Raw genomic sequence first — 24,369 nt, 5'->3', positions numbered from 1 at the left:
GAATGTAGGTTAATATACTGAGGTGGTTATATACTCGGCAAGTAAGAGAGTGTGGGTTTTGTGGCTTAACACAAACATCATATATCGAGTTTTCCATGACTTGTTCTGATGACTTCGGTTCGTTTTTTCTGCGGTCTTCCCACACAGCCCATTTCCATCACACCGAACAACTTTGCTTGGGAAACAACGGTTTGAAATCTACATGTGCAGCCCAAAGTGTAATGCATGCACAAAATGTTTACATTTTTTTGCTGATGCAAAAAGGTCATGTGCCAGACTCTATTGACACATGATGCATTAGCATTGCAGGTGACCTGAGTTTAAATACTGACATAAGTTCTGCTATTCTCCTTTGTCATTTCCTGTCTCTGTCCCAATAAAAGCAACAAGCTCCTTAATACATCTTTGGGGCAGGAGATCACTCAGTTTTTAATGAATGAAAAACAGTGAAGGAAGCCTGACTGCATGCAAGGCACTCTTCAAATACCCCACACATTCATCACCCTGATTTGTCTACTATACATCATTGTCATTTTACATATCTTTGCTTTTATGTGGTCAGTTTTAGACATCCTTTCAAATGTTTATTTTTACTAACCGAGTCATTTTTCATTTACGTTTTAAATACACTTATCAGCTGTTTAACTAAACCAGCTCTTATATAAATGTAGCAGATGTTTACTCAATACAATCTCAGAGTACAATATTTTGGAAATATTGGATTTAAAATATAGATCGTAAACAAGCTGTGGTTCCGTGGATGTAATTTTTTCAGGCTATAGATATAGTGCAAGATAGGTGCAATGGAGAACATATCCATGGAGGCATTTTCATAACAAACAGATCAACAGAGCTGACGATACTTTGAAATGGTGTGATCTCCAGAGATTTAGAGAATCTCGCCAAGGCCTGTTAAGAACCTGTGGGAGATCATTAGGCAAGGCAAGCCAAGCCATTAACAATCAATATAATTAAACCCTCGGTGCTTAACAAAATGAGTTCACAAAAAAACAAGCAGTGATTCGAAAGTATCCAAAAGTCTGAATACGTGTCAGCAGAACGACTAGAACCTGAACTCTTTTTCTCCTCTGTGTGTTTGGAGCGTTCCGGCCGGTTCTGCTCCGCTGAGGTAGACTGAGGCTCCAGGAAAGTTTAATTCCAGCGTTCTCCTCAGGGAATCTGGAAACCCAAATGCAGCTATCTGAGAGCTGTAACCAGAGAGGCGCAGCGGGACACACGGGCCGTCTGCAGTTTATAACCGTTCTCCAAACAAAATCGTTGCCCTTTGGTTCATCTATGCTGACCTTCACATAGGCATGGAGTTAAGGAATTCAGTAGGGTAGATCGTCTTGTCTTCGAAATTATGGTTATTTTTGTATCTCAGGTTATGTTTTATAGTGCACCATTTGGATACGCTTTAATTCAAAACAACTGAGTTTAAAGTCTTCATTTGATCGATTTATCGATTTTTCTGTTGGCATCACATCATCAGAAAAGCTATAGGAACAGCAATAATAATTCAGATAATGAAATCAAGCTCTGCACACAATTACTCACGGAAGACGCTGTACATAACATCCAGACCATCTGATTTTAGGCAGTCAGACATTTTCCATGATGAATTGTCACCCTCAGGAGCAATAGTTGACTGTTGGGGTCCAATGTAGCCCTATTTTATAAGGGCAGCTAATGTTTGCTTATCCTCTCAAGCATGGTCTCCTGGCTGCCGGAACTTCTGCCCATTGTTGATGTGTTCACCATTCTGCAGTTATATATTCGCATGTGTGTTTCATTGGTCTCATGTGAATATGGTTTTCCATTGGCAGTGTGAACAACCAAAGCATCAGTGCAAGTGAAATATAGCGCTAGCTGGTGAAGTCTGAAACCAAACGTCGTTTAATTGTTATTTTGTATCAAGATGTTCTGTTATTGTAATAAGAGAAAAGAAAAGAAGCCTGACTGTGCTGTTTGTGTGTTGACCAAGCAAACTCATCTTTATGCATACAATATAAGAAACACCGCTGCTTCAAAACTTTCCATTGCAAGAACATATTGTTTTAATTTAACTGACAATAGGATCGTGAATATTGGTTCAGTCAGTGAAGTCAGTGTGCTGCTTGACACAGATCATGGAAATAGTGAGAGTGTAACTTTACTGTCTCCATCAGTTTATACATCAGGACTCGCTCTCTCCCCGTTTCAGAACGTTGCCCATTTATTGCTCTTTTTTGCAGCAATTCAGCCTGTAAAATCTGGACTATCCAATCATCTTTGATTCATTTTCCACGTCTGCCTTACACTTCTCTTCCCTGATGTGCAGGTGTCATGTCGACTTTGGCTGACTCTTGCCTATATCTGCAAAGTGATTAGTTGAGAAAGACAATTGACAGTATTTACATTAGGTGATGAGCGAATTTGAATGGTTTTGAATGGACATACATAACTAAGAATCCACACTATTTACTGTAAGTGTTGTTTGCTTACTTCTCATTCCCCCTTTAGCAAACAGACTGTTGGACTGAAGGGAATTTAAAGTGATTTAAAAGGAAACATTTTTCCTTTCCAAGGGAGATTTTCTGTGTAATGACAGGATACCCACAATTTACGTCTGTAAGCGGATGTTGTTGTTGAACAAACCTTTCAACCCTTCTCTGCCTCAATAGTTTTTTGTTCCTACTTTTCTAAATAGCCTACATGAAGAAGAATCTTGTTGTACATGTAAAACACACCACAAGCAGTCCGTAATCATGCCATATCATTCCTCATTTCCCCATTTAGTTATGTTAAACTCCATGAAACCCACAACATTCCATTCTCGGCTTTACAGATTAAACATGCCATACGTTTCAACATCTCTGTTTTTAAAGATCAACGTTGCTCGACGTTAACCCAATCCTTTTTCTGCACGTTGTGAGACACGGGTAATTGGTACTTGTTAAATCCTTTCTAAGATGTGGCTTTGTCTTCAACCACCAGTTCCACAATGCTAAATGGGTTGAATAAAAAAACAGCCACAAGGGGTCTGTGCACTGTATCCTGCAGACATGTGACTCATGTATACCATTGTTCTTTTTAATAAATAGAGGGTAATTCAATCGAGGAAGTGGTCTGTTTCATAGCTTACCAAGAGAGATGAAAAAGTCTAGGCAGTTTTTGAGTAGCCGAAGGTGAAAAAATCTTGGGAATACATTCTGCTGAATTAGTTTGCCACGTGGTCTTGACTAATAGTTTCAATATGTTAATTGAATGAGTCGCTGGTGCCTCCTGCATAGAGGCATCTGAAAGGGAAGCATATGTGTGACAGCCATGGCACTCTGAGTCAATAAACAAACCCTGGAACTCATTACGGCTGTACGTATTGAATTAAAGTTCATCTTGACACTTTGTTTACCTGCAGTTCATGTCAGTGACGTACTGATTTAGGGTAAAGTGTGTCGACGTGCTCATGGCAAGGCAAATATTTTATTTTATCTGTTGTCTTTCTTTTGACGCCCTGCTTTAGGACGGTCAACCCCATTTACAGTACCATCAAGATTTCCAAATTGTTCTCAATAACCCTCACACCTCTCCTGGTGGCCTTTACTGCTCTCTCGGTCTGTCTTTGTATATACAGAAATATGTTATTGCATAATTGAAGCGAGGTTGAATTATAGTATGGGACTTGTTATAAACTGCTACTGAAAGCAACAGGAATGGATCTGATGGCAGTAAATCAAGAATTTTTAGGCATGTGGAGGATTCCAGCAGTAGCAGAAATCACTGAACGTCTGACCTCGACATAGTTATACTTTTGTTAGCGATGTAACCGGATACTGAGCCCGCCAGCGCTCTTATTCCGAGGGGATCAATGAGATGCTGTCAGGACCCTAAGGTCACGGACTACCCGGGCAGACACCAAGCGCTCAATTTGAAGTTTTTCTTTGTAGAAGATACTTTATGTTTTGGCCTTGACCAACTATTTTTGGGTTGTCTAGACTGACTGTAGAATGGTTCTGATGTTTAGAAACATTTCTGTGATTTGATTTTAGAGCATCACTAGTTTGAAGAAAAGGAATGTGTGAAGGTTTTGAAGCCAAGTAAGCTCATCCACAGAGAGAATGAACAGATGCTATATAGATCAGACATAGCGGTGCCGGCACATGCAATACACATCATCAGAAAGAAAAGAGCTTAGGTAATAAAGAATGTAGAAGTCATTGTAGACCTTCATACCTGGCGTGAGGACCTGAATGAGATGGTTTAATGGATCAAAGCCTCCTACAGATAGAAAATATAATTAAAAAAACAGAAAGGACAGAGGAGTCCAGGGTTAATACTAGAATAAACGTGGATGAGAGAAGAAACCAGATGTGGAGAGTTCATTGAAGTTAAGCTCTAGTCTGCTATTCTACCATAAAGCTATAGTAAAAATCGAAGATTTATGTTCTTTATTCTCCGCAGTATGTTGCATTTTATCAAAGTGTATAAAAGGACTAATGATGAGTTATTTTAAAGGAATTAAGAAGAACGTATTCACAGCATTTACAATCCCTGACTTGGCAGCGTGGGGGCAGAAAATAACAGAAAGAAATATAGACTCAGTCTGCATTCTGGATTAGATTGGAATGACATAACACCTAAACTTCTAGTTTTCCTAACCTCCTTCCACCAACACTTTTTTAGTTTATTCCTGCAAACACGTTTACATGAATTTCAAACGCTCCACATGACATGTTTGATCCTGAAATCACAGAAAGAGCACCAAGCACCCAAATGGCACGCAGCTGCATTTTCCTAAACATATGGAGACACTGTGAGGTGAAGGAAATTAATAAAAGGAGTCATTTAAAGGTGAAAGACTGCAAATAGATTGAATAAGTGCAGACATCTCTTCAGGGCATTCCGATCTCCAAATGATGTCAAGAACAGGGGAGGCAGGATGTCAAAGCAAACCCCCTTCTTGAATGAGCAACCACAGTTTCACAGCATTTCTCATCAGTATTTCCCTTAGGGCACATCACTTTATGTGCATACATTGAGTCTGGTTCTGCTGGGAACAAACCACAAACAACCTTTGTTAGTGACGTACAACCTTAACAAATTGCATGGAAAAATATGAGGTGTGCTTTAAATTACAAGCTGTGTTTAACTAAGTGGTTACATTTTTAGACAAAACGGCAAGATAAACTACAATTCAAAAAACTGTTACTGTCAAGGTTTTTCTTTTGCATTTAATGCATGTTTGTCTTAAAAAGATGCTTAAATTGTCTACAAATTATTTAATGTAAAGATCAAGAGAAAATGCATAAGTAGCACAAAAAGCCTCTACTGAGGTAGTACCCGTATGATAAAATCTGCAGACGCGGTCAGGAATTGACCCTCTGCAACACTCATGGCCACTATTTATTTGTGTTGAAAACAGAGTTGGAGGAGAGGGCCGATCTGATATCGGCATTTCCTTTGTGGACCGAATAAACATCTCAGCTCATGTCTGTCTGTACAGCTGAAAACAGTATGCACCAGGGCTGGACTGGTAATCTGGCATACCGGGCAAATGCCCGGTGGGCCGACGCACTTGGGGGCCGGTTAATATAAATTTATTTTTTTTTATTTGCCAACGACCGGCCCATAAAGCAGGGACAGCGGCCCATTGGTTCATTATCCAGACTGACACTGGGCTGGCCCAATCATCTCTTATGGTTAGGGCTCCACCCCTCCCCCTCGGTTTCCTGTGTCAAATGCAGTCAGTGGGTCAGAGCCAGAAATCTGTGGATTTAGGATGGAGAAACAAAAGCGCAAGGGCAAGGGGGGTGCGGAGAAGTTGCGGGCCAAACAAATACAAATTCTAGAGGTTGATGCCTCAACATGTGCAAAGATAACCGACATGTTAAGTGCTGTAGCTTCAGTTTCCAAGCCTATAGTAGCTTACCTGACGAAATTTTGCAAAAACAGGTGAACATAGCACATGGAGGAGAGGTGACTAGCCATGGCGGCACCCAGGCAGAGGAGTAGGTGTCTGATAGTGAAGTCAAGGAGAGACAGAGTGAGTAGGAGAGTGTACTTGAAACTGTAAGCAGTGTTGGGCAGTAGCGTCGCTACAAGCAGTGACGCTACTAGCTTAACTACATTTTTCAGTAGCATGGTGGTAACGTCGCTGTTTTCTGAATCAAATAGCTTTTCCGTAGCGAAGCTCTTTTGTTGATCAAGTAGTGCGGTAGCGTCCACACAAGCTAACGTTACATATTGCCAAACATTTCTGAAGAACAAGGTCATATCGGAAACACAACTGCTAAGGATCACCGATCCTCGTCCAGTAAGTGACGCCACCACCATACAGGGACCGGCCGGTGACTTCTTCGTGTTTTACGGTAAACAGCTTTTTGGTGCATTACTGCCACCTTCTGCTCCGGACGGTGACATCACAGTGTGTGGGCCTGGTTGGGCCACTACGAAGATGATGATTTACCTAAATTAATGAATATAATAGTAAGACAACATAATCGTTGTCGCTATTATAATGTCTGTCAGATTGTCACCTACTGCACTAGCCACTCAGTCAGCTAAAGTCAAATAACACATCATAAGCTATATTGCATTGTTTTTGTAGCTAGGTTAGCAGAGTTAACTTATTCAATTGCAACTTCGGCTGATTATTCTAATGTTAACTAGCTTTTATAACAGCACATTGTAATTGACAGAGTTGCAGAGAAGAGCAAGCTACTGAGGAAACTGCTGTTATTGTAAGGTGAGTTGAGATTATTATTATTATAAAAATATTCATAATATTGTAGACTGAAATGTGACTCGTTATTCCCCCTCTCTCTCTCTCTCTCTCTCTCTCTCTCTCTCTCTCTCTCTCTCTCTCTCTCTCTCTCTCTCTATCTCAGGATGCCCTTACGTTTGTAGTTCGTTGTCTTTGATGTTCAGAGCACCATGGAGCCATTTCCACTAAGTAAGTATAAAATATGTGCAACCATCTCTCTACATTGTTATATATTAAAGATACTTGTATGGGGATCATTTTTCTCATTCAGTTATCATTCTCGTCTCTCTCTCTCTCTCTCTCTCTCTCTCTCTCTCTCTCTCTCTCGCTCTCTCGCTCTCTCGCTCTCTCGCTCTCTCGCTCTCGCTCTCTCTCTGCCCTCACTTTGTGTAGGCCCTACTCCACTGCCACCTTTGGTCACCACGGAGTCAGTCAAGAGAGAGTGAGTACACTGGTCCATGGCACTTAGTTCTCTGCTTTGTAGGGGTTTTGGCGAATGGAAAAGTAGATATGCATATCTACAGGGACCGCAAGGATGGGGTACTGGTTGGTTGTGTCCGACCGATTGTGGTGGGCCGGTCTGAGCAAAAATGCCAGGGCCCTTTTTTTATCCCAGTCCAGCCCTGGTATGCACTGAAATGAAAAAGAGTGTAGTTGTTACTTTAAAAGTATAAACAAGTGTATAATGAGAGCTGTAAATAAAAGTACAAACAGCTTCTTTATGTTGTAGAGATTGACTGAGTGAACCTTTTCAACTTGTGAAGATTTAACTGATGAAATAAAGTGAGTTTGGCAATCTGATCTGTTCAACTGAGAGCCAGTGGTGGAAAAAATTGTTCAGCTGAAACACCGAGAGGCTGCTCAGACGGCACACGATGGGACCGCTCCAAACTATAAAACACAAGAGCAGCAAGATGGTTTGAGCTTCCAGCCTTTCTGATCTCAAAGCCTTATCTCAAACTGAGAGAGATGCAAATCTAAACATTTAAAGTGGAATCGCAGGCAGATGTTTTCAGTGAGAACATCTGGAGAATTGAGAAGGAAAAAAGATTTGTGTCCTTGGATGGTTATGTTATAAAAAATGTACCTCAGATGTATCATTTCTGTAAAGGAAGGTCAGGGTTTTACAAAATGTATTTGTTTCACGGTCCTTACTTTAATTTCTATAAATTCTGAATTTGACCTTGTTTGAGAGGAAAGTCTAAACCAGGCCAGACTTGTTTGAATTGGATTAGCTCAATAAGAATTCTGGGATGGATTTCAGAAAGGTGCCTTTTTGTTAAGAGAAATAAATTATGAAGAGATTGGGAAGAAATAAGGGAGGGGGCTGGGGATATTCTACCTAGTGGAGTAATTGAAACTTAGATTAAATTTGTATATAAGAAGGTCAGAGACGAAGAAATAAAAGCAGTCGTGCTGTTGAATTGTTAGCTTCTGTGATGACTGCGGCCCTGCAGCACGATCTGATATCCATGTGTTTTCTCAAGTTTTTTTCCCTCCACCTACACAGAAAACATATATTTTCGTCGCTCCTTGCAGGGTGCTTTAAAATTCAATGTGATTTTCACAAACACTTTACATTAATTGGTATTTGTAAACATTAGTAAATGCATTAACTAACATGAACTACCAATGAAAAATATATTTTTTCTGCATATATATTCAACTTTGTTAATGTTAAAATGCTAAAAAAAAATTACATTCTTTAACTGTCAACTGTCTTTGACTCAATACTGACAACCAGATATGTCTAAATCGTATGAGAATGTTTGTGTGAGAACATTTAAAGGTGTGGACTTCGACAAACACTTTTGTGTCTTGAAGGGGAAACCTTGACCCCTTGTGATGGTTTATTGACCCCATGTAATTGAGAAGAAAGCTTTCACCATTATATGGAAAATTCTTTATATTACACGTATTTAAACTGCATCTTTTTTCAATAGTTCATCAATCAATTTAAGATAATCTCATGCATTTTTTACGCTCTTTCTAACTTGCAATGCATCATTATTACATGTTTTGTACACTAACCAGTTCATCCCGAATCAAACATGCTTACATTGACATCACATTGAGTCAAATAATTAAATCTCCAATCACTTCAGAAGCATCATCTCAATTTTAAATTGAAGGAAAACCGAGAAGCAAGAATATGATAGAAAAGAATGGAAAACTTAGAAATATGATCCGGATGAGCAGGATAAAACGTTTAGGTGATTGTTAGAGTGATTGGATGGATGAGTGGGGGGAGATTTGAGCTTGGGGGAGGACCTGTTGGCAGGGTCACAAACTATTTCCTTAAAAAGACTTATGAAAACCATACGGCACAAAGAGAAAACCACAGGCTGAATCTCCCCCCTCCAGTCGGCACACTCATTACCCGCCCCCTCTTCCAAAAACAAATGTCTGTACCCTCCTTCTCTGTTTCCCTGCTGCAGACAGAAGTCATCTCATATGCAGAGAGACCAGATGTTTCGAAGAGCTTATAGGTAAAAAAATTTTACAAAAACTGCAGGCGAAGTAGGACAACCATAGAAAACCATAGAAAACAAGAATGGAAACCTGGACCTTTACTAAATTAATTCCTGCATATCGTTGCATTCTCTTCGGTCTGCTATATTTGTATTGGTCTAATGGAGCTACAGGTCAGAATTTGCAAGAGCAGGAAGGTGTGTGCAACGCAGAGGGATGCTACTCGCTTCACCTACAGCGCAAGACTTTCCGTGAGTCCTGGAGGGTCTGCAAGGATAATGGGGGGAACCTGGCAACGGTTAAACGACCAGAGGAGGCATCCTTGATCCACGAGCTGCTATCAACAGGGGTAAGACGTGTCCCTCGACCCAGAATCAGGCTGTGGATCGGTCTCCAGCGCCAGCCTCGGCAGTGCTCGGCCACACGTCCTTTGAGGGGCTTCACCTGGATCACCGGAGACCAAGAAACGCAGTACACAAACTGGCAACGTGAAGACGTATCCAATGCGTGTGCTGCCCACCGCTGTGTGGTCATTACTTTCAACACCGCTGACAGAAGTGGCAGTGACCAGAACAACTTTAAATGGCTGGACGGCTCTTGCACAGTTGCTGTGGATGGTTTCCTCTGCCGTTATTCTTACCAAGGCATGTGCCCGGCTCTTCAGACAGAGGAAGGGGGACCTGCACTGTACACCACTCCGTTTCACCTGGTCAGCACTGTTCTTACTCACATCCCTTTCGGAACTGTGGCCACCATCCCGTGTCCGGATGGTGAGAAGGAAGACCAGTCGGTGCTTTGCATGCTGAGGGTAGATGGCAGTGTTGGGTGGTCTAAGGATGCCCCTCTCTGCACCGACACTGTGACAAAAGATTGGTGTGAACATGAAAACGGTGGCTGCGAGCATTTCTGTCTCTACACGGGTAAAAATTACTTCTGTGAGTGCTCTGATAATTATGAGCTGGGAGAGGATGGTAAGTCCTGCCAGCTTTCTGACCCGTGCCAAACTGCCAACTGTGAATTTGAGTGCGAGGGCACTCCTCAGGGTCACCGGTGCAAGTGTCCTGAGGGTTACCTCCTGTCAGATGATGCTCAGAACTGTCTTGATATAGACGAGTGCTTGCAGCAACCATGCCCGCAGGTATGCTTCAACGCCCCCGGTACGTTCGAGTGTTTGTGCAAGGAGGGCTATCTGCCCACTGAGTTTGGAGAATGTCTGGATGTGGATGAATGCATGGAGGGAAAGTGTGATCATTTGTGCGAGAACCTACCTGGTTCCTACGTGTGCCTCTGTCATGAGGGATTCTCTTCGAACGCCGAAGATCCAGATCAGTGTGAAGATGTTGACGAGTGTGAAATTCCAAACAATTGTGATCAGATTTGCAGAAATTATGAAGGTGGATTTGAGTGCCTTTGTGAGGACGGCTATCTGTTGCAGGAGGACCGTTACTACTGTCGGCCAATTGAAGATGATGTCGAACTCCTGACCACTGTATCGGCCGATGCGACATTAAACGAACCCTCTGAACTAGTAACAGATGCCAGTCCTCCGGAGTGGTTCACAGATTCGCCAAGCATAGATTGGGTTCCAACTTATTTAAACTGGTTTGCAGAGACAGAACAGGAAGGAGATGTGACCACACAGGAAGCTGATTTATCTGAACACGTATCTTCCAAATCACATTCATCTCATATTTGGATGGACACGACAACTTCTGCGCATGCTGATTCAAATGACGAGGATGCTAAACTGTGGTTGAATGAGAAGGAAAAAAATCCCAATGGTGATACAGCATATGAAAGGACCTTTGAGGACAACAGACTCATTGCTTCAACCCCAGTACCAAAGAATAGAGATTTTGTTGCGCTCACCCCAGCAGCTTCACAAACACCTGAAGGTACACTAGCATCAGCATCAGAGACGGAACAGCAGAAGAAGCATGATAAAAGCTGGCTGCTTGTGGCACTGCTAGTGCCGCTCTGCGTCTTTATTGTGGTCATGTTGGCGCTAGGCATTGTTTATTGCACCAGCTGTGCTGTAGAGCCAAGGAACAAAAGCGTGACGGACTGTTACCGCTGGACCACCACCTCCAAACCTGAAAAGCCAAACACTGCGAAATCTCGAGCTTGAGTGATGAGTTATCATGACTTTTAAAATGAGAATTGACTCTGGACTTTGTCAAGCTGTATTCACTTCGGCATTCTGTAGGATCCTGTGGAACATAAGGAATTATTTTATTTCCTAACGTAAGTGGAGCAGTAACCGTAAATAGCAAAATATTAGTGTAAATAGAAATGTGCAACAGATTTTGTGAAAAGTGAGACATAGCAACTTTGTCTAGACAACATTTAGCATGCAGCTCCTTTTCATGTACAATGAACAATTTGAATGAAGCCTTCAACCGGAAAAACAACATTTAAAATCACAATCACACATGTTATGTAACAGCACCCCCAACAGTAAGGCATGTAACTAAGTCTGTTTATGAAGACTAAGAAATATGTTTTTTTCTGAATTAAATGCATCTTTTACTTATCACTTTATAATACCAAACCAAAATTGTTTTGTGTCATACTTTTGGATCAAAGCATACAGCAATGGCTACCTTTGAGATTTTGACAAAAAAATATAATATAAATATGAAAATATATAAAGACCATTGAACATTGTAATAGAGATAGCAAAAAGTATCAAATGACAACAGGAAAACAGTGAGGCTAAACAAATCTAACAAACCAAGAGCAGATAGTCTGGGCCTGATCATAAAAAGTAATTGCAAGCAATTGTTGCTCGCTGTCTCCGTCTCATTGATTTAATGTTCAGCATCCCATTTCTAACTCACGATTGCAGTGGAGCCTTTTTGTGTTGTACAATCACAGTTACACCAGTAGTGGTCGCTGTCTGACATTTGAGTTATTGTATTTAACGATCGTATTTTTTATATTTAACAAAAGGTTTTAATAAAGGCTGACTTTCACATCCTTATCGTGTAATTTTCTCTCCTAAAGATTTGTCATTTCTCTGTAGGCTCTTTGGTCTTTCAGGAGTTCTCATAGGAGAAAGAGATAAAAAGACAAATAACTTGGGTTATATAAAATATACAATAGTAAGAGGACACATAAATTGTAGTCATTAAAGAAATGTGTTAAAAGTGTGGATATGGGCAAACTTAAAAAAACAACCATTAGAAGTTAACAACTAAATATCAGTTAAATGTACATTTTCGCTGTTGTAACCTGCAAGCCTGTACGGAACACTGTTAAACCTTATCTTCCGTACACGTGAGGAGGATGTACTTTTCCCCACATTTCTTAAAAACTATTGGTCCAAAAGACATCCATCAAAGTGTGAAGTGTACAATGGGCATTCCCCCAGAGAACGATCACACATACTGCTCTTCTGGCTCTCAACCACTCAGTAGGGGTCGCTGGCGTGCGGTGAAAGGCGAAAAGTGTACCGAACATGGTTAGTCTAGGACTCTAGGTTCCGGAGATGCATTGGTTGAAATATTAGCAACAGTTATCCTACTTGTTACTAGTATCTTATTTTGAAGAATATGACTGAATATGAAAATGCAGTAATAATATTAACTTCTCCATTGTTGTTTATGGTTGGTCAATGTAGTGTTTGTCCCGCCTCTTCTCCACTGTGATTGGACGGCTGTCGGACAGTGGCGAGCTTTGCGTTTTATCCAAAGTAAAAAAAATAAAATGATAAAAGACAGGGCTAAAGAACTCGTGAAAAAAAACCTTCAAAAACTACTTGAAACCCATCTCTTCTGTGAATACTTAAAAGACAAATAAAAAAATAGAGACTAAGCCTCTCTCTTCACTCATCAGGTAGTGGTCTAGCTTTTGTTGAAACTAGTAACTTTGTATTGGCACCTATAGTACCATTGCTCTTTTATTGGATAAAAGCGTCTGCTAAATTTACACGTGTATGGAGCAGGTGTACATTTCTTTCGTACCAACTAACATTTTGAAAATACGAACATTTTCATAAATCAAAAATGTATGTTAGAATGACTTCACGAACGATTTGCTTTGTACGTATTTTATGAATGAGACCCAATATCATTCAAATGTACCTCTCTAAATATTTCCAAAGGTAAAACGTGACGACGAGGATGGGATTCGAACCCACGCGTGCAGAGCACAATGGATTAGCAGTCCATCGCCTTAACCACTCGGCCACCTCGTCATATAAATAAAACTCACATGATGTTATCTTTAAAAACATGTACACACTGTACAAAAATACACTTTATATGAAATTTGATCTACCCGTATAATTAACGTTACTCCCTTACCAAATGACTAATGTCATGAAGTTTAATCGCCATTGCAGCGTGAACAATGGCTATACTTTTACTTTACATAGCATTTGTCAGAGTTAAAGTCTTTCAAATGATTAAAACGACTGCAAGGTAACGTTAGATAACTTTGGAAGATAAAACGTCCTGGACTAAATTTACAAACACTTTATAACGTGTTTAAAAATATGTGAGAATAAACACTTTAATTTACCACACGTGTTGTCTAGCCCCATGTTGCCCTCTGCTGGTCAGACTATAAACACAGTGCCTAAAGCATTTTATTTTTAAACTGTTACAACTACATAGAGAAGTTTGGAGTTTTGTGGTATTTAAAAAATACAAACACACAAAGAGTGTATAGCTGTGATCGTCCCTGGCCTATATTACCTTTGTGGAATTAATCGTCTACAGTGCATTCAGATCGGATAAGTCGTGGGACGTTTAACATCTATCCCCGTTACGGTGCTTTTTACAAAGTGCACTTCTAAAGGAGCCACTAACCCCCTCGTATACACAGCAGAAATATTCCAGCGCGTGATGTGTAAAAACGCAACACTTACGCAACAGTCTTTTGTGGAAGTGACCAATCAACAAACGTCCCGCCGCCTCATAGCACCGCCTCTCTGACCATGTGAAGAGTTGCCGCGAATTTCAACTAATGTTAGATTCCACTGTTTAGGCGCGCGCGGAAATATTTGAGCTAGTTTAAAGACGTTTTGCGGTTTTTTATTCATAAAACAAGCGCTGCTCGGTGAACACAGGTCTTTAATACAATCAATAATATGGCTACTCCTCCGAAGAGATTTTGTTCGAACAGTTCGAGCCTAGAAGCTGATCTTAGCTTCGAAAAAAGGGCTTTGAAAGTCTCTATAGAGGGAAACATAGGTGAGTTCAAATAAGTATATTTGTATAATTAACTTAAGTCACAAACAGATAATACTTAAAACTGGCGCATTATGAGAGAAGGTGGCAACAGGGGGGATTTCTTGTTGTTTAGGTTAAAAGATGTGTCGTGTTTGTACAGTGCTGTTGGCGCCAAGCGCTGAATGATTATTTGTATGGTTGACTTTAGAGCCGTTTTCAGATATTAGATATAAACTAATGGATAATGTAATGCATTAAGTGTGTGAGAAATGTCATGTCAATTTCAACTTATGTTAATGTTAACGAAACAAGTTAAAATGCAAACATTTTACATATATTTTATAATATATTTTACAAAATGTGGCTATTGACAGAACGTTGTTACGATAATAGTATAACGTTAGAACAGTTTTGTTTTGTAGCCAAACACCTTTAAGTTAAAATAGCTCAAACTAACTAACTGCCAACTAACTAATATTTGGTTTTCTGAAAGCAAGCTTTTGACATTACTCAAAGAAAACATTGTATTCAGCTTTATTTGATGTCATTTTAAAAGACTTCTGTTTGTTTCAGCGGCAGGGAAGTCAACTTTTGTGCGCATGTTGGAGCGTACCTCAGAGGAATGGGAGGTCATACCGGAGCCCATCGGGAAGTGGTGCAATGTGCAAACCACAGAGAACGAGTATCAGGTATGACTGTAAAAATATATTTTTCTTAAAGTCTTCTCTAAACTTCGTTCTCTAAATGCCTTGATACACTGTATACATCCATGTAGGAGCTTAGCACGTCACAGAAGAGTGGAGGGAACCTGCTGCAGATGTTATATGACAAGCCCAGCCGCTGGTCCTACACGTTCCAGACCTACGCCTGCTTGAGTCGTGTCCGTTCACAGCTTCAGCCTCCTTCTGCCAAGCTTCAGCAGGCTGAGAAACCTGTCCAGTTCTTTGAGCGTTCTGTCTACAGTGACCGGTACATACCAGATTCTGTCATCATTTACTCACCCTCTTGTCATGTCAAACCTTTATGAGTTCTTCTGCAAAACACCAAAGATGATATTTTGAAAAATGTTGTTGACCGAACGGCGATGGCAGCCATTCACTTGCATTGGTTTTGTGTCCATACAATAGAAGTCAATGGCTGCCATCGCTGTTCGGTTATCAACATTCCTCAATTATCTTCTTCTGTGTTCTGCTGAAGGAAGAAAGCCATACAGGTCTGAAATGACAAGAGGGTGAGTAAATGATGACAGAACTAGCCCTTTTGGGTGAACTAGCCCTTTAAAGAATTTGTACTAACCATAAATATTAAAGCTTTGTTTTTATACATTTGCAGGTATGTGTTTGCCTCCAACCTCTTTGAGTCTGGAGATTTGAATGAGACTGAATATGCCATCTACCAAGACTGGCATTCATGGCTCCTAACTCAGTTTGAGTCTCAGATTGAGCTAGACGCCATGATCTACCTTCGTGCAGATCCAGAGGTTGCCACCTACTGCTATACATTAATAAAAAATTTAAGATTTATGAAAATAGTCAATTACTAATTAAATGCATATTTTGCAGAGATGTATGCAGCGTCTTCAGTTTAGAGGGCGAGAGGAGGAACAGGGAATTCCACTAGAATATCTGGAGAAGTTACATTATAAGCACGAGTGTTGGCTGTACAACCGAACTACAAAGTTAGTTATGTTAATATTTTTTTTGTGTGAGCTTTTTTCAGTTTTAACTTGTGTCAGGACACTAAATAGATATTTTGTTTACAGAGTAGATTTTGAATCTCTAAAAGACCTTCCTGTATTGGTCCTGGATGTTAATGAGGACTTTAAAAATGACAGAATTAAACAAGAAGGGGTTGTTGAAAAGGTGAGTGTATATTGGTCTGTGGACAAATGGAATAATTTCTTCAAAGATATAAATAGTAACTTTAACTTACAGTAAAATGTTTAGGAATCATCATCATGTTTGGACAGAATTTAACACGGTTCTCTGTTTGTTTTTTCCTCAGGTGAGGGAATTCCTGAGCACATTGTAGCACCTGCTTGCATGTAGACTGGTGATTTATCACTAGTTTCTGGATCAGTGCCTGTTGCCACTGAAATGAATTATTTTTAAGCTTTTGTATTTAGAGTGTTGTACATATTAATTTGTTTTTATTAAAACATGATTTTTAAAATTTTATCAGCCTTTTTTGTTTCACGTAAGAAGAACAGAGGCAGGTTGATAACAAAACAATTTACAAAAAAAGCCACACAAGAAGAAAGACAATTTTCTCAGCACTGGAATACAGACTAATCGTGAAATTTTGTGTATGTTCGACAAGGGGTACCTGTGGCATATACAGTACATATAGTATGCATTATACATAATAAAACTTGTGTATATTGATATTAAACACTATGGCTTCATTGACTTTTGTGTTAATTAAAGATGTGGAAGCAGGCAGTCTTACATTTACATTTAGCAGACGCTTTTATCCAAAGCGACTTACAAAGAGTTCGGGGAGCAATAAGCGATATGTCATACAAAGAGCAATAGTAAAATAGGTGCTAATACCAACAAAACCTAGACTACTACATGTTCAGCGAAGAGGGTTAGTGTATGTTTTTTTTCTTTTCATTTGTCTTTGGAAACATATTTGAATTGTTTGTCAGAACATGTCTATATATCAACATATTTTATTAGCATGATTCCCTGCTTATCGTCCAAGTATAAAATGTAAATTCTACCATTATATTATAATTGTAAATTCTTTGGTTAAAAGGTTTGGAAACATTTGACATCCATGTTGGCTTAAATGTACAGTATAGATATATAGCTTCAATACATATTGATAAATAATACACTTCTGCAGTTTTGGATGCAGTCATCTTCAGGTCATTTGGTCAGTGTTGATGTTGTAATACAAATTGTGTCTGTAATAAACTTTTATCTTCAGAGCATCTCCAGGAAAGTGTGTTCCTATTTTCCATCATGTTTGTAAAATTTGATAAAATCGGTTATGGCTGCTTTTAGTTCCTTAAAGGCATAGTAAATCCCAAATAAAAAGTAGTGCTCTACGCTCAAGTCATTGAAAACCTGTGTATGATTATTTTGTGAAATGCAAAAGATATTTTGAGAAATGTCTCTGTTTATGTCCATACTTAAGGGAGACAATGTTGTTTGGTTACCGACATACTGCAAAAAAACTGTCACAGCCATGGAATGATGTAACAAAACCTGTATACAAATACAATCCGAAAGAGCAAGTAAAGTCAAACCTTAGAGTAATGAACATTTATTCCGAAAAACAAACAAAATTTGAAATTGCAACAAGTTCAATGTACACACATCTGTCCCATGAATGATCCCTGGAAAATATAGTTATCGCTACAATGTTAAATAGGAATGAAATTTAATCTTTAAAATTGTAGAGGGAAGTCAATTTGAAAGGTTTTGTGGAATAGCACGAAATGTTTGATATATTCTTTAAACAGTTTCATGATTTTAAATCCAAGCGCTACACTTATATACGTATTAAAAATAAGACTACAAGTCCCATAACAGAGTCCACAGAAATCCGGGTATTGCTTCACACAGTTCGGTCGCGCCCTCTTCTACAGTCTGTTATTGACACAGTTGTTCTGACATGTCATGTAATATCATCTTTGGTTATTATCATACGCAAACTATAAAACGTATAATAATTACTAATATATTGCAAATCATATTCAGTAAAAAACACTTATTGACATTTAGTGACCAAATAAACTGACATTCTGTGGCGTAGCGTACAGTACATTTCTTACAGCATGACATTTAAAAAATCCATAAAACTTTGTATACCCTTCTGATAACAAAATAACCTCTACTTTCTGTAGAAAAAAAAACGAAAATAGGCGTACAGAGAGGGCGGGAATTTGTGACAAGCGTGGCCGCGTCCAATCGTCTTCACTAAATGATGTTTCCTGGCGTTAAATCTTAAAGCCTTCCTGTAAACCAACCTTGACGTCGCGTGCTTTAGCTCGAGTAGCATGTAACGCAGCCAATCAGATGTCAACATTTAGCGCTCTCGCCCAATAGCCTCCGCATATTTGAACAGAGGCGGGTCAATACACAAATGGAACGAAGTAGGGTAGGTTGTTAGAAAGTTAATGGCTTGGGGGAAAGAGAATCTCTTCTCGCTTCAGGAGAGTTTGAGGATTTTTCTGAAGTAAAACGTAATTATTTTATAACATTATAACCCCAAAGAAAGTAATAAGACAACATTACCTTCACAAATATACGTATTATTTAGGAAAGTATGCAGGATGCAGTAGCCGGGACGGCAATGCTGACGGACGGCTTCGAGGACGAGATTGACTCGGTGACTCCGCGTTCCCCTGCGTTAGGGATGGGGGTTGGAGCTACACCAGGAGCCGGACTCGGGGGCCTCGGGATCGGCGGCAATAAAGTACGCTTGTTCGGCGAGGCTGGCGGGCCCACGACAGACAGACTTGATTTCAAACTCACAGCCGCTGCTGTGCTATCGTCGGGCCCCGGATCCGGCAGCGACGAGGATGAGGTGTCTGAGGTGAGAGCGAGTCAGCCAGCAGGAAAGTGTGGCTAGCTTACATGCTATCACGCGCTAGCTAACTCCAGCCAGCGTTAAGAGGCTTCATTCCCAACCCACCAAAACCATACGAATTAATCACTCATTTCAAGATACTAAAGGATCAAGTCCCATTGTTGGCAACATTAACGTAAATACACCCTCGCACTAAGCCGCTTTTACAGCCATTTATGCTGCGTTTCTATCGACCCACGTTGCCAGTTGCGCTTCTAAATAGCTCAAATTGAGGCGAGTTAGCTTAGCTTAGCACGGGCTCTGAGAAGAAGGCTGCGATTTGGGCCTAAAGGGAACATCAGCGGGCAACGCCATCGTCAACTAGTTAGCCATCCCAAAATCGTTACATTTCGGCAATCCACTTGTTTGTCAACTATCTGCCACTTTAGTTTATGCCCTTTAAAGTGCAACATGCTTTACTTCATGTTCCTAGTCTGTCTAAGTGACAGTCTGGACTTATTTTGAAGGATCTAGTGGAAGAAACATCGCTAGCTTGTAAGCTAAATGGATCTTGATACGTAACTAAATATTAGCTGAAGAGGCGAATCTGATCTTATTTATTCTGACTGTTTCTGGCATTTGCACTATTGGTAACGTTAAACTAGGGTTTTGACTTCGATCTGACATATGTACTGTATGTACGTGTCATCTGTGTTTGTAAATGCGACATATTCGTGAAATGTTTATCTTAAACCTGAGTGGCAGTAATAACACTTGAGTAAATATTCCTCCAGCATGTTTTCTACGTCCGTTACACTTAAAGAATATAGTAACTTAAAATGTATTTTTTTTCCAGTTTTAGTGTACATTTGCAACTGTGTGATGATAAATATGGCGATGAGTTTCAGAACGACTTGTCATGCGGGTTTGTTGTCGTACATCAATACCTGTTAAAGATGCACCTGTAAGGTCCTGTAGATGCTTGTTTCTCAATCCAAAACCTGCGATTTTCTTTATTTACATTAATTTCGAATGACGTCAGGTGTAAACTTCCAACTGATCTGTCAGAGCTGTAATCCAAAGCATCCTGTAACATTGCAATGCATTTATTTAAACACAAGATTTCAAGCATTCATACAAACACCTGCGATGACAAATGACAAGCATTTGGCATTGAAGCATTGCATGATTAATAATTAATGTATACTTACTCCAGTACACCATGCTAAAATGAATGTGCTGTTTTTTTGCTGAATAAACATAGTTCTCCTTTAGAGTAGATTACTGCATCAAATTTAGTACATGGTGAATATATGACATCAGCTCACACTGGCTATACATTAACAGTTGTACTACAGAACAGTGCGTGAATCCTCCCCCAACTGTATGAAGTACAGGGGTGTGTCTGTTGCCTTTTTTAACTTGTAATGGGTGCCACTGTCCCCCTTGTTGTGTTGTTGTTATTTGTTAAGAATTTAGGGGGAGGGGAAATTAAAATTGGCGGCGGTATGTTGAGATCCAGCTCAGGTAGGACCCACATTCCAATTCAGAATTCTGCCTCTTGCATCCCCTTACTTCTAGGCGGCCCTGCATCTTTACATGTACTCCATCAGCACATTATAAACTAACAATTGAGAAAGTGTTTAATAAAGTACAGCTGAATTGTGAAACCAAAACTTACCTCAAAGAAGCATCACAGAGGGATTTGTTATGGTCAGGAGATTACAGCTCAATAGAATGCACAAGTTGCATGTAAATACTTGACATTCTCTTTGCTTTTTTTATTAGTCTTAGTACCTGGAATCCTGCATTGGCTTTTTGGTAAAGAAAAATTTGCATAGCTGGGAACAAATAGCGAGTCACGTACCGCTTTTACATTGTGACGATTGGAATTGGTTCTATGAATATTAGACTGTAAACTGTATGTCCTGGTATTCACCATTTAATCAATAACCGAGTCAGTCAAATGTCAAAGGAAAAGTGCAGCGTACTTGTGGTGTACAAGGCCCTTTCTGCCCTAATTTCATAGTGTTTTTGGACTCCCAAAAAAATGCATTTAATTTGTGAGTTTAAGTCACTGTTTGCAAACATGAGCATCACTCAACTTGACATCTTTTCGAGATCTTTATACCACAGTGTTGTCTTACACTTAACATAAAATAATTTCCCAAAGGCATTTGTTTTGTTTAATTTTTACATTTGCTGTCACATGGTTACATGTGTTAAATAACAGACACTATGGCGTATGGCACAGCTTGTGTTTCCTAATTAGTTGCATATTGCCGTCTGAAGAGGGAGGCAACAACACAGTCACTGTATGTGAACTCCCTGTCTCTGGGGGAAACTGTTGATATTATATGATCAAACTTGGCAGTTCCGTTGCTGGTCTTCAGTGTGATAGGTACAGGATAGAGTGGTGATTCTAGTTGAGCTCTTATCTAGTCAAACACTGGTGCCTGTTAACATCTGATTGTCACAAATTGTCACTGATTGTCTGCTTGAGATGCTTTTCCAGGTTGTAACGTTTTTTTAGCCCCTGCATATCGACAAGTGATATTGAAAGGGTTGTCTTCTAACTATTGCAAGTTTTTAGGTCTTTAGGTCTGGATTCAGTCAGTGCTCTCGGTGTACTTTTTCTCATGTACTCCCGTTGGCTTCTGTATTACCTGTTTCTGCATTTGAATGACAGGATAGTAACCCGTTTTATCTGCATATGTGTGCCCAGTTTTATTCTTTAAAAGCTTTAGGCCCTGCTTTACAATACAGTACAGATGACCTGGAATACAAGACTTGAGTGAACTATACAAAAAAGTTAGAGGTGCTATTTAGAAAGCCAGACCAAAAATGTTAACTTGTAGTTTCAAAGCAAGATCACATGAATTTTGTATATGAGGTCATGGGATCTGACTGTCATGCATTGCCTGCGCAAAAGGTTTTCAAGACTTTGCTCTGTACATACAAATTTTGTAGCCTTCTAGTACTATCTTTATCAAGTTACCTAGTATGCACATCAAAAGTCTCGATTTCTTAAAAAGAAAAGCAGCATACTCCAGGTGTACATATGGTTTTATAATATTTAACTTCAACTCATGATAATATGCAATATATAGGTGTGACAAACACAGGTTATCTGTAGTGCAATGAATAAGTGTTTTGGAGTTGATGTTTTGGACTTTACTCACTGTATGTTGCTGTTTTCAGGAGTCTTGCTGCCAGGTCTGTGTTTATGTTCCTAGTTTCGACTGAAGTTTGGCCACTATAGACCCATACTGTATACAACATCATTTCTGTGCTTCAGGAATGGCCATTTTGATTAAAAGTACATAGTTTAATTGGTCACTTTTAAACTACAAAAACGGGATTCCTCAAGATGTAGGAATTTGAGCCATTGTTGTCGATTGCACAAAGACACCCTATTGTTTTCATGGTAGTTTAGGATTACCAACCCCACATGTGTCTGCAAACACAATGACCGACTGCAGTTCAGACGTGTCATTTTCAAAGTCAGATATTTGTATGTGATTAAAGGAATTCTGCCGGCTCTAGTTGGAAGTGTAGCGCTCTCTCTATCTCTCAGCGAAAAAATGAGGTAATGAGAGTCACTTGTTTGAACGTAGCCACTTGTCTCTGTCTCGCTCTCTCTCTCACTTACACCCTGAGACAGACGCTTCCCAGAGCTAGAGACCAGAGAACAACAATTCCAGCCACGCCACAACCCAGCACATTCAAATGTCCCTGTATGCTTTTAATTATTCTTACTGCAGATGGGGCTCTCTGTCGGACCACACCCGGCCTTACTGCCTTACTCACCCTGCTTTGATTTTTGGGTCAGCTCCTTCTGGCAGCACTGGCTGTTTTTTTTTTCTTGCCATATTTATCTCATGTGGAATTGTATGACCCCTCCCAGTTTCTCGGTCTTGAAAGTTGACATAATTGTAAGAACAACCAGAGTGATGTATTTTCTAGAATTGTTGGTGGTGGTGGATAATTCAGATCCCCGAATTATATGAACAGTGTGTCTGGTAAGGAATTAAGTATGATTTATTTTATAAAATGGCTGGTGCTTACATTGTGTTTTTTAAAGTTTTTTTTCAGTGTAGCAGACTGAACACTCTTGAATTGGCTTATTATCTTATCTGTGTGACTTGTTTTTTTGCAGTTTAAACTAGTGATGCACGATAAATTATCGGCCATATCTGTACTGGCTGAAAAACGGTCATTTTTAATGTTATCAGTATCGGCCGGTAAACGGTCATTTTTAATGTTATCAGTATCGGCCGATAAACGGTCATTTTTAATGTTATCAGTATCGGCCGGTAAACGGTCATTTTTAATGTTATCAGTATCGGCCGATAAACGGTCATTTTTAATGTTATCAGTATCGGCCGATAAACGGTCATTTTTAATGTTATCAGTATCGGCCTATAAACGGTCATTTTTAATGTTATCAGTATCGGCCGGTAAACGGTCATTTTTAATGTTATCAGTATCGGCCTATAAACGGTCATTTTTAATGTTATCAGTATCGGCCGATAAACGGTCATTTTTAATGTTATCAGTATCGGCCTATAAACGGTCATTTTTAATGTTATCAGTATCGGCCGGTAAACGGTCATTTTTAATGTTATCAGTATCGGCCGATAAACGGTCATTTTTAATGTTATCAGTATCGGCCGATAAACGGTCATTTTTAATGTTATCAGTATCGGCCGATAAACGGTCATTTTTAATGTTATCAGTATCGGCCGATAAACGGTCATTTTTAATGTTGTCAGTATCGGCCGATAAACGGTCATTTTTAATGTTATCAGTATCGGCCGATAAACGGTCATTTTTAATGTTATCAGTATCGGCCGATAAACGGTCATTTTTAATGTTATCAGTATCGGCCGATAAACGGTCATTTTTAATGTTATCGGTAGATAATACAATTTAGGCCGACATATTATAGCTGATAAATCATAAATCATTTCCTCTGGTCAAACTTCTGCAGCTGCTCACAGTTAAATACGGTACAGTACTCTCTTACTGTCATGATCATTCACTTAATGCTGTTAGCAAAACATTGTTGATGTAGGAACAGTATGTATTTACAAAATAAAGTATTATAAAGTATTTATAAAAATTATAGGAACAAAAGCATATTGTTTGAATCAGACTGCTGTCTGAATGCTTTCTGTCTGGAGACCTGTTGTGTGGTTATTAAGGAAAGTTTTCTAGGTTGCTCGGGAGAACGTGTAATATTTGTTTGTTGATTAAAAAATATACCAGAAAAGTTTAAAGGTTAAATAATCTTTAACTAGTGTAAAGTAGTCTTGGTACATGATCTTCAGGGGAAAAAAGAGAACTAACAGTTATCTTGTTTTCTGCAGTGAATGTTTGCATATAAAAGCAGTTTTCCACTTTTTGCCTTTTGTTTCAGTTTTAGGAAATGTTATATTAACATTTAGATACTGT

The 24,369-nt window shown here is 39.5% G+C and overlaps 3 protein-coding genes across 13 annotated transcripts in view; all 3 read left to right on the top strand.

Moving 5' to 3' along the window:
- The first annotated feature begins 9,179 nt into the window (after positions 1-9,179).
- Positions 9,180-12,190, top strand: cd248b (CD248 molecule, endosialin b). The gene has a single exon (XM_079487512.1). It carries the CDS (start codon positions 9,297-9,299, stop codon positions 11,340-11,342), a length of 2,046 nt encoding a protein of 681 aa, XP_079343638.1. The 5' UTR covers positions 9,180-9,296; the 3' UTR covers positions 11,343-12,190.
- Positions 12,191-14,038: 1,848 nt separating this feature from the next.
- Positions 14,039-17,328, top strand: LOC306911032 (deoxycytidine kinase 2). The gene is made up of 7 exons (XM_079486052.1): positions 14,039-14,412; positions 14,965-15,080; positions 15,167-15,360; positions 15,724-15,871; positions 15,954-16,069; positions 16,154-16,253; positions 16,396-17,328. The coding sequence occupies exons 1-7, from the start codon at positions 14,310-14,312 to the stop codon at positions 16,420-16,422; spliced, it is 804 nt and encodes a 267-aa protein (XP_079342178.1). The 5' UTR covers positions 14,039-14,309; the 3' UTR covers positions 16,423-17,328.
- Positions 17,329-18,470: 1,142 nt separating this feature from the next.
- The window catches only part of ankhd1 (ankyrin repeat and KH domain containing 1), a 29,896-nt gene continuing 23,997 nt past the window's right edge, over positions 18,471-24,369 (top strand). For 6 of the 11 annotated variants that reach the window (XM_079487122.1, XM_079487121.1, XM_079487130.1 and 3 more), the window contains exon 1: positions 18,544-18,939. In XM_079487122.1, coding sequence (XP_079343248.1) covers positions 18,670-18,939 — 270 coding nt within the window. In that variant the 5' untranslated portion in view covers positions 18,544-18,669. Of the gene's footprint in view, positions 18,940-24,369 lie in introns of all 11 variants that reach the window. The other 5 variants (XM_079487129.1, XM_079487126.1, XM_079487128.1 and 2 more) reach the window with 3 other exon arrangements.

Source organism: Barbatula barbatula, assembly GCF_947034865.1.
Source record: "Barbatula barbatula genome assembly, chromosome: 22".
Classification (NCBI taxonomy): Eukaryota; Metazoa; Chordata; class Actinopteri; order Cypriniformes; family Nemacheilidae; genus Barbatula; species Barbatula barbatula.
This window is presented reverse-complemented; position numbering and strand designations above follow the sequence as displayed.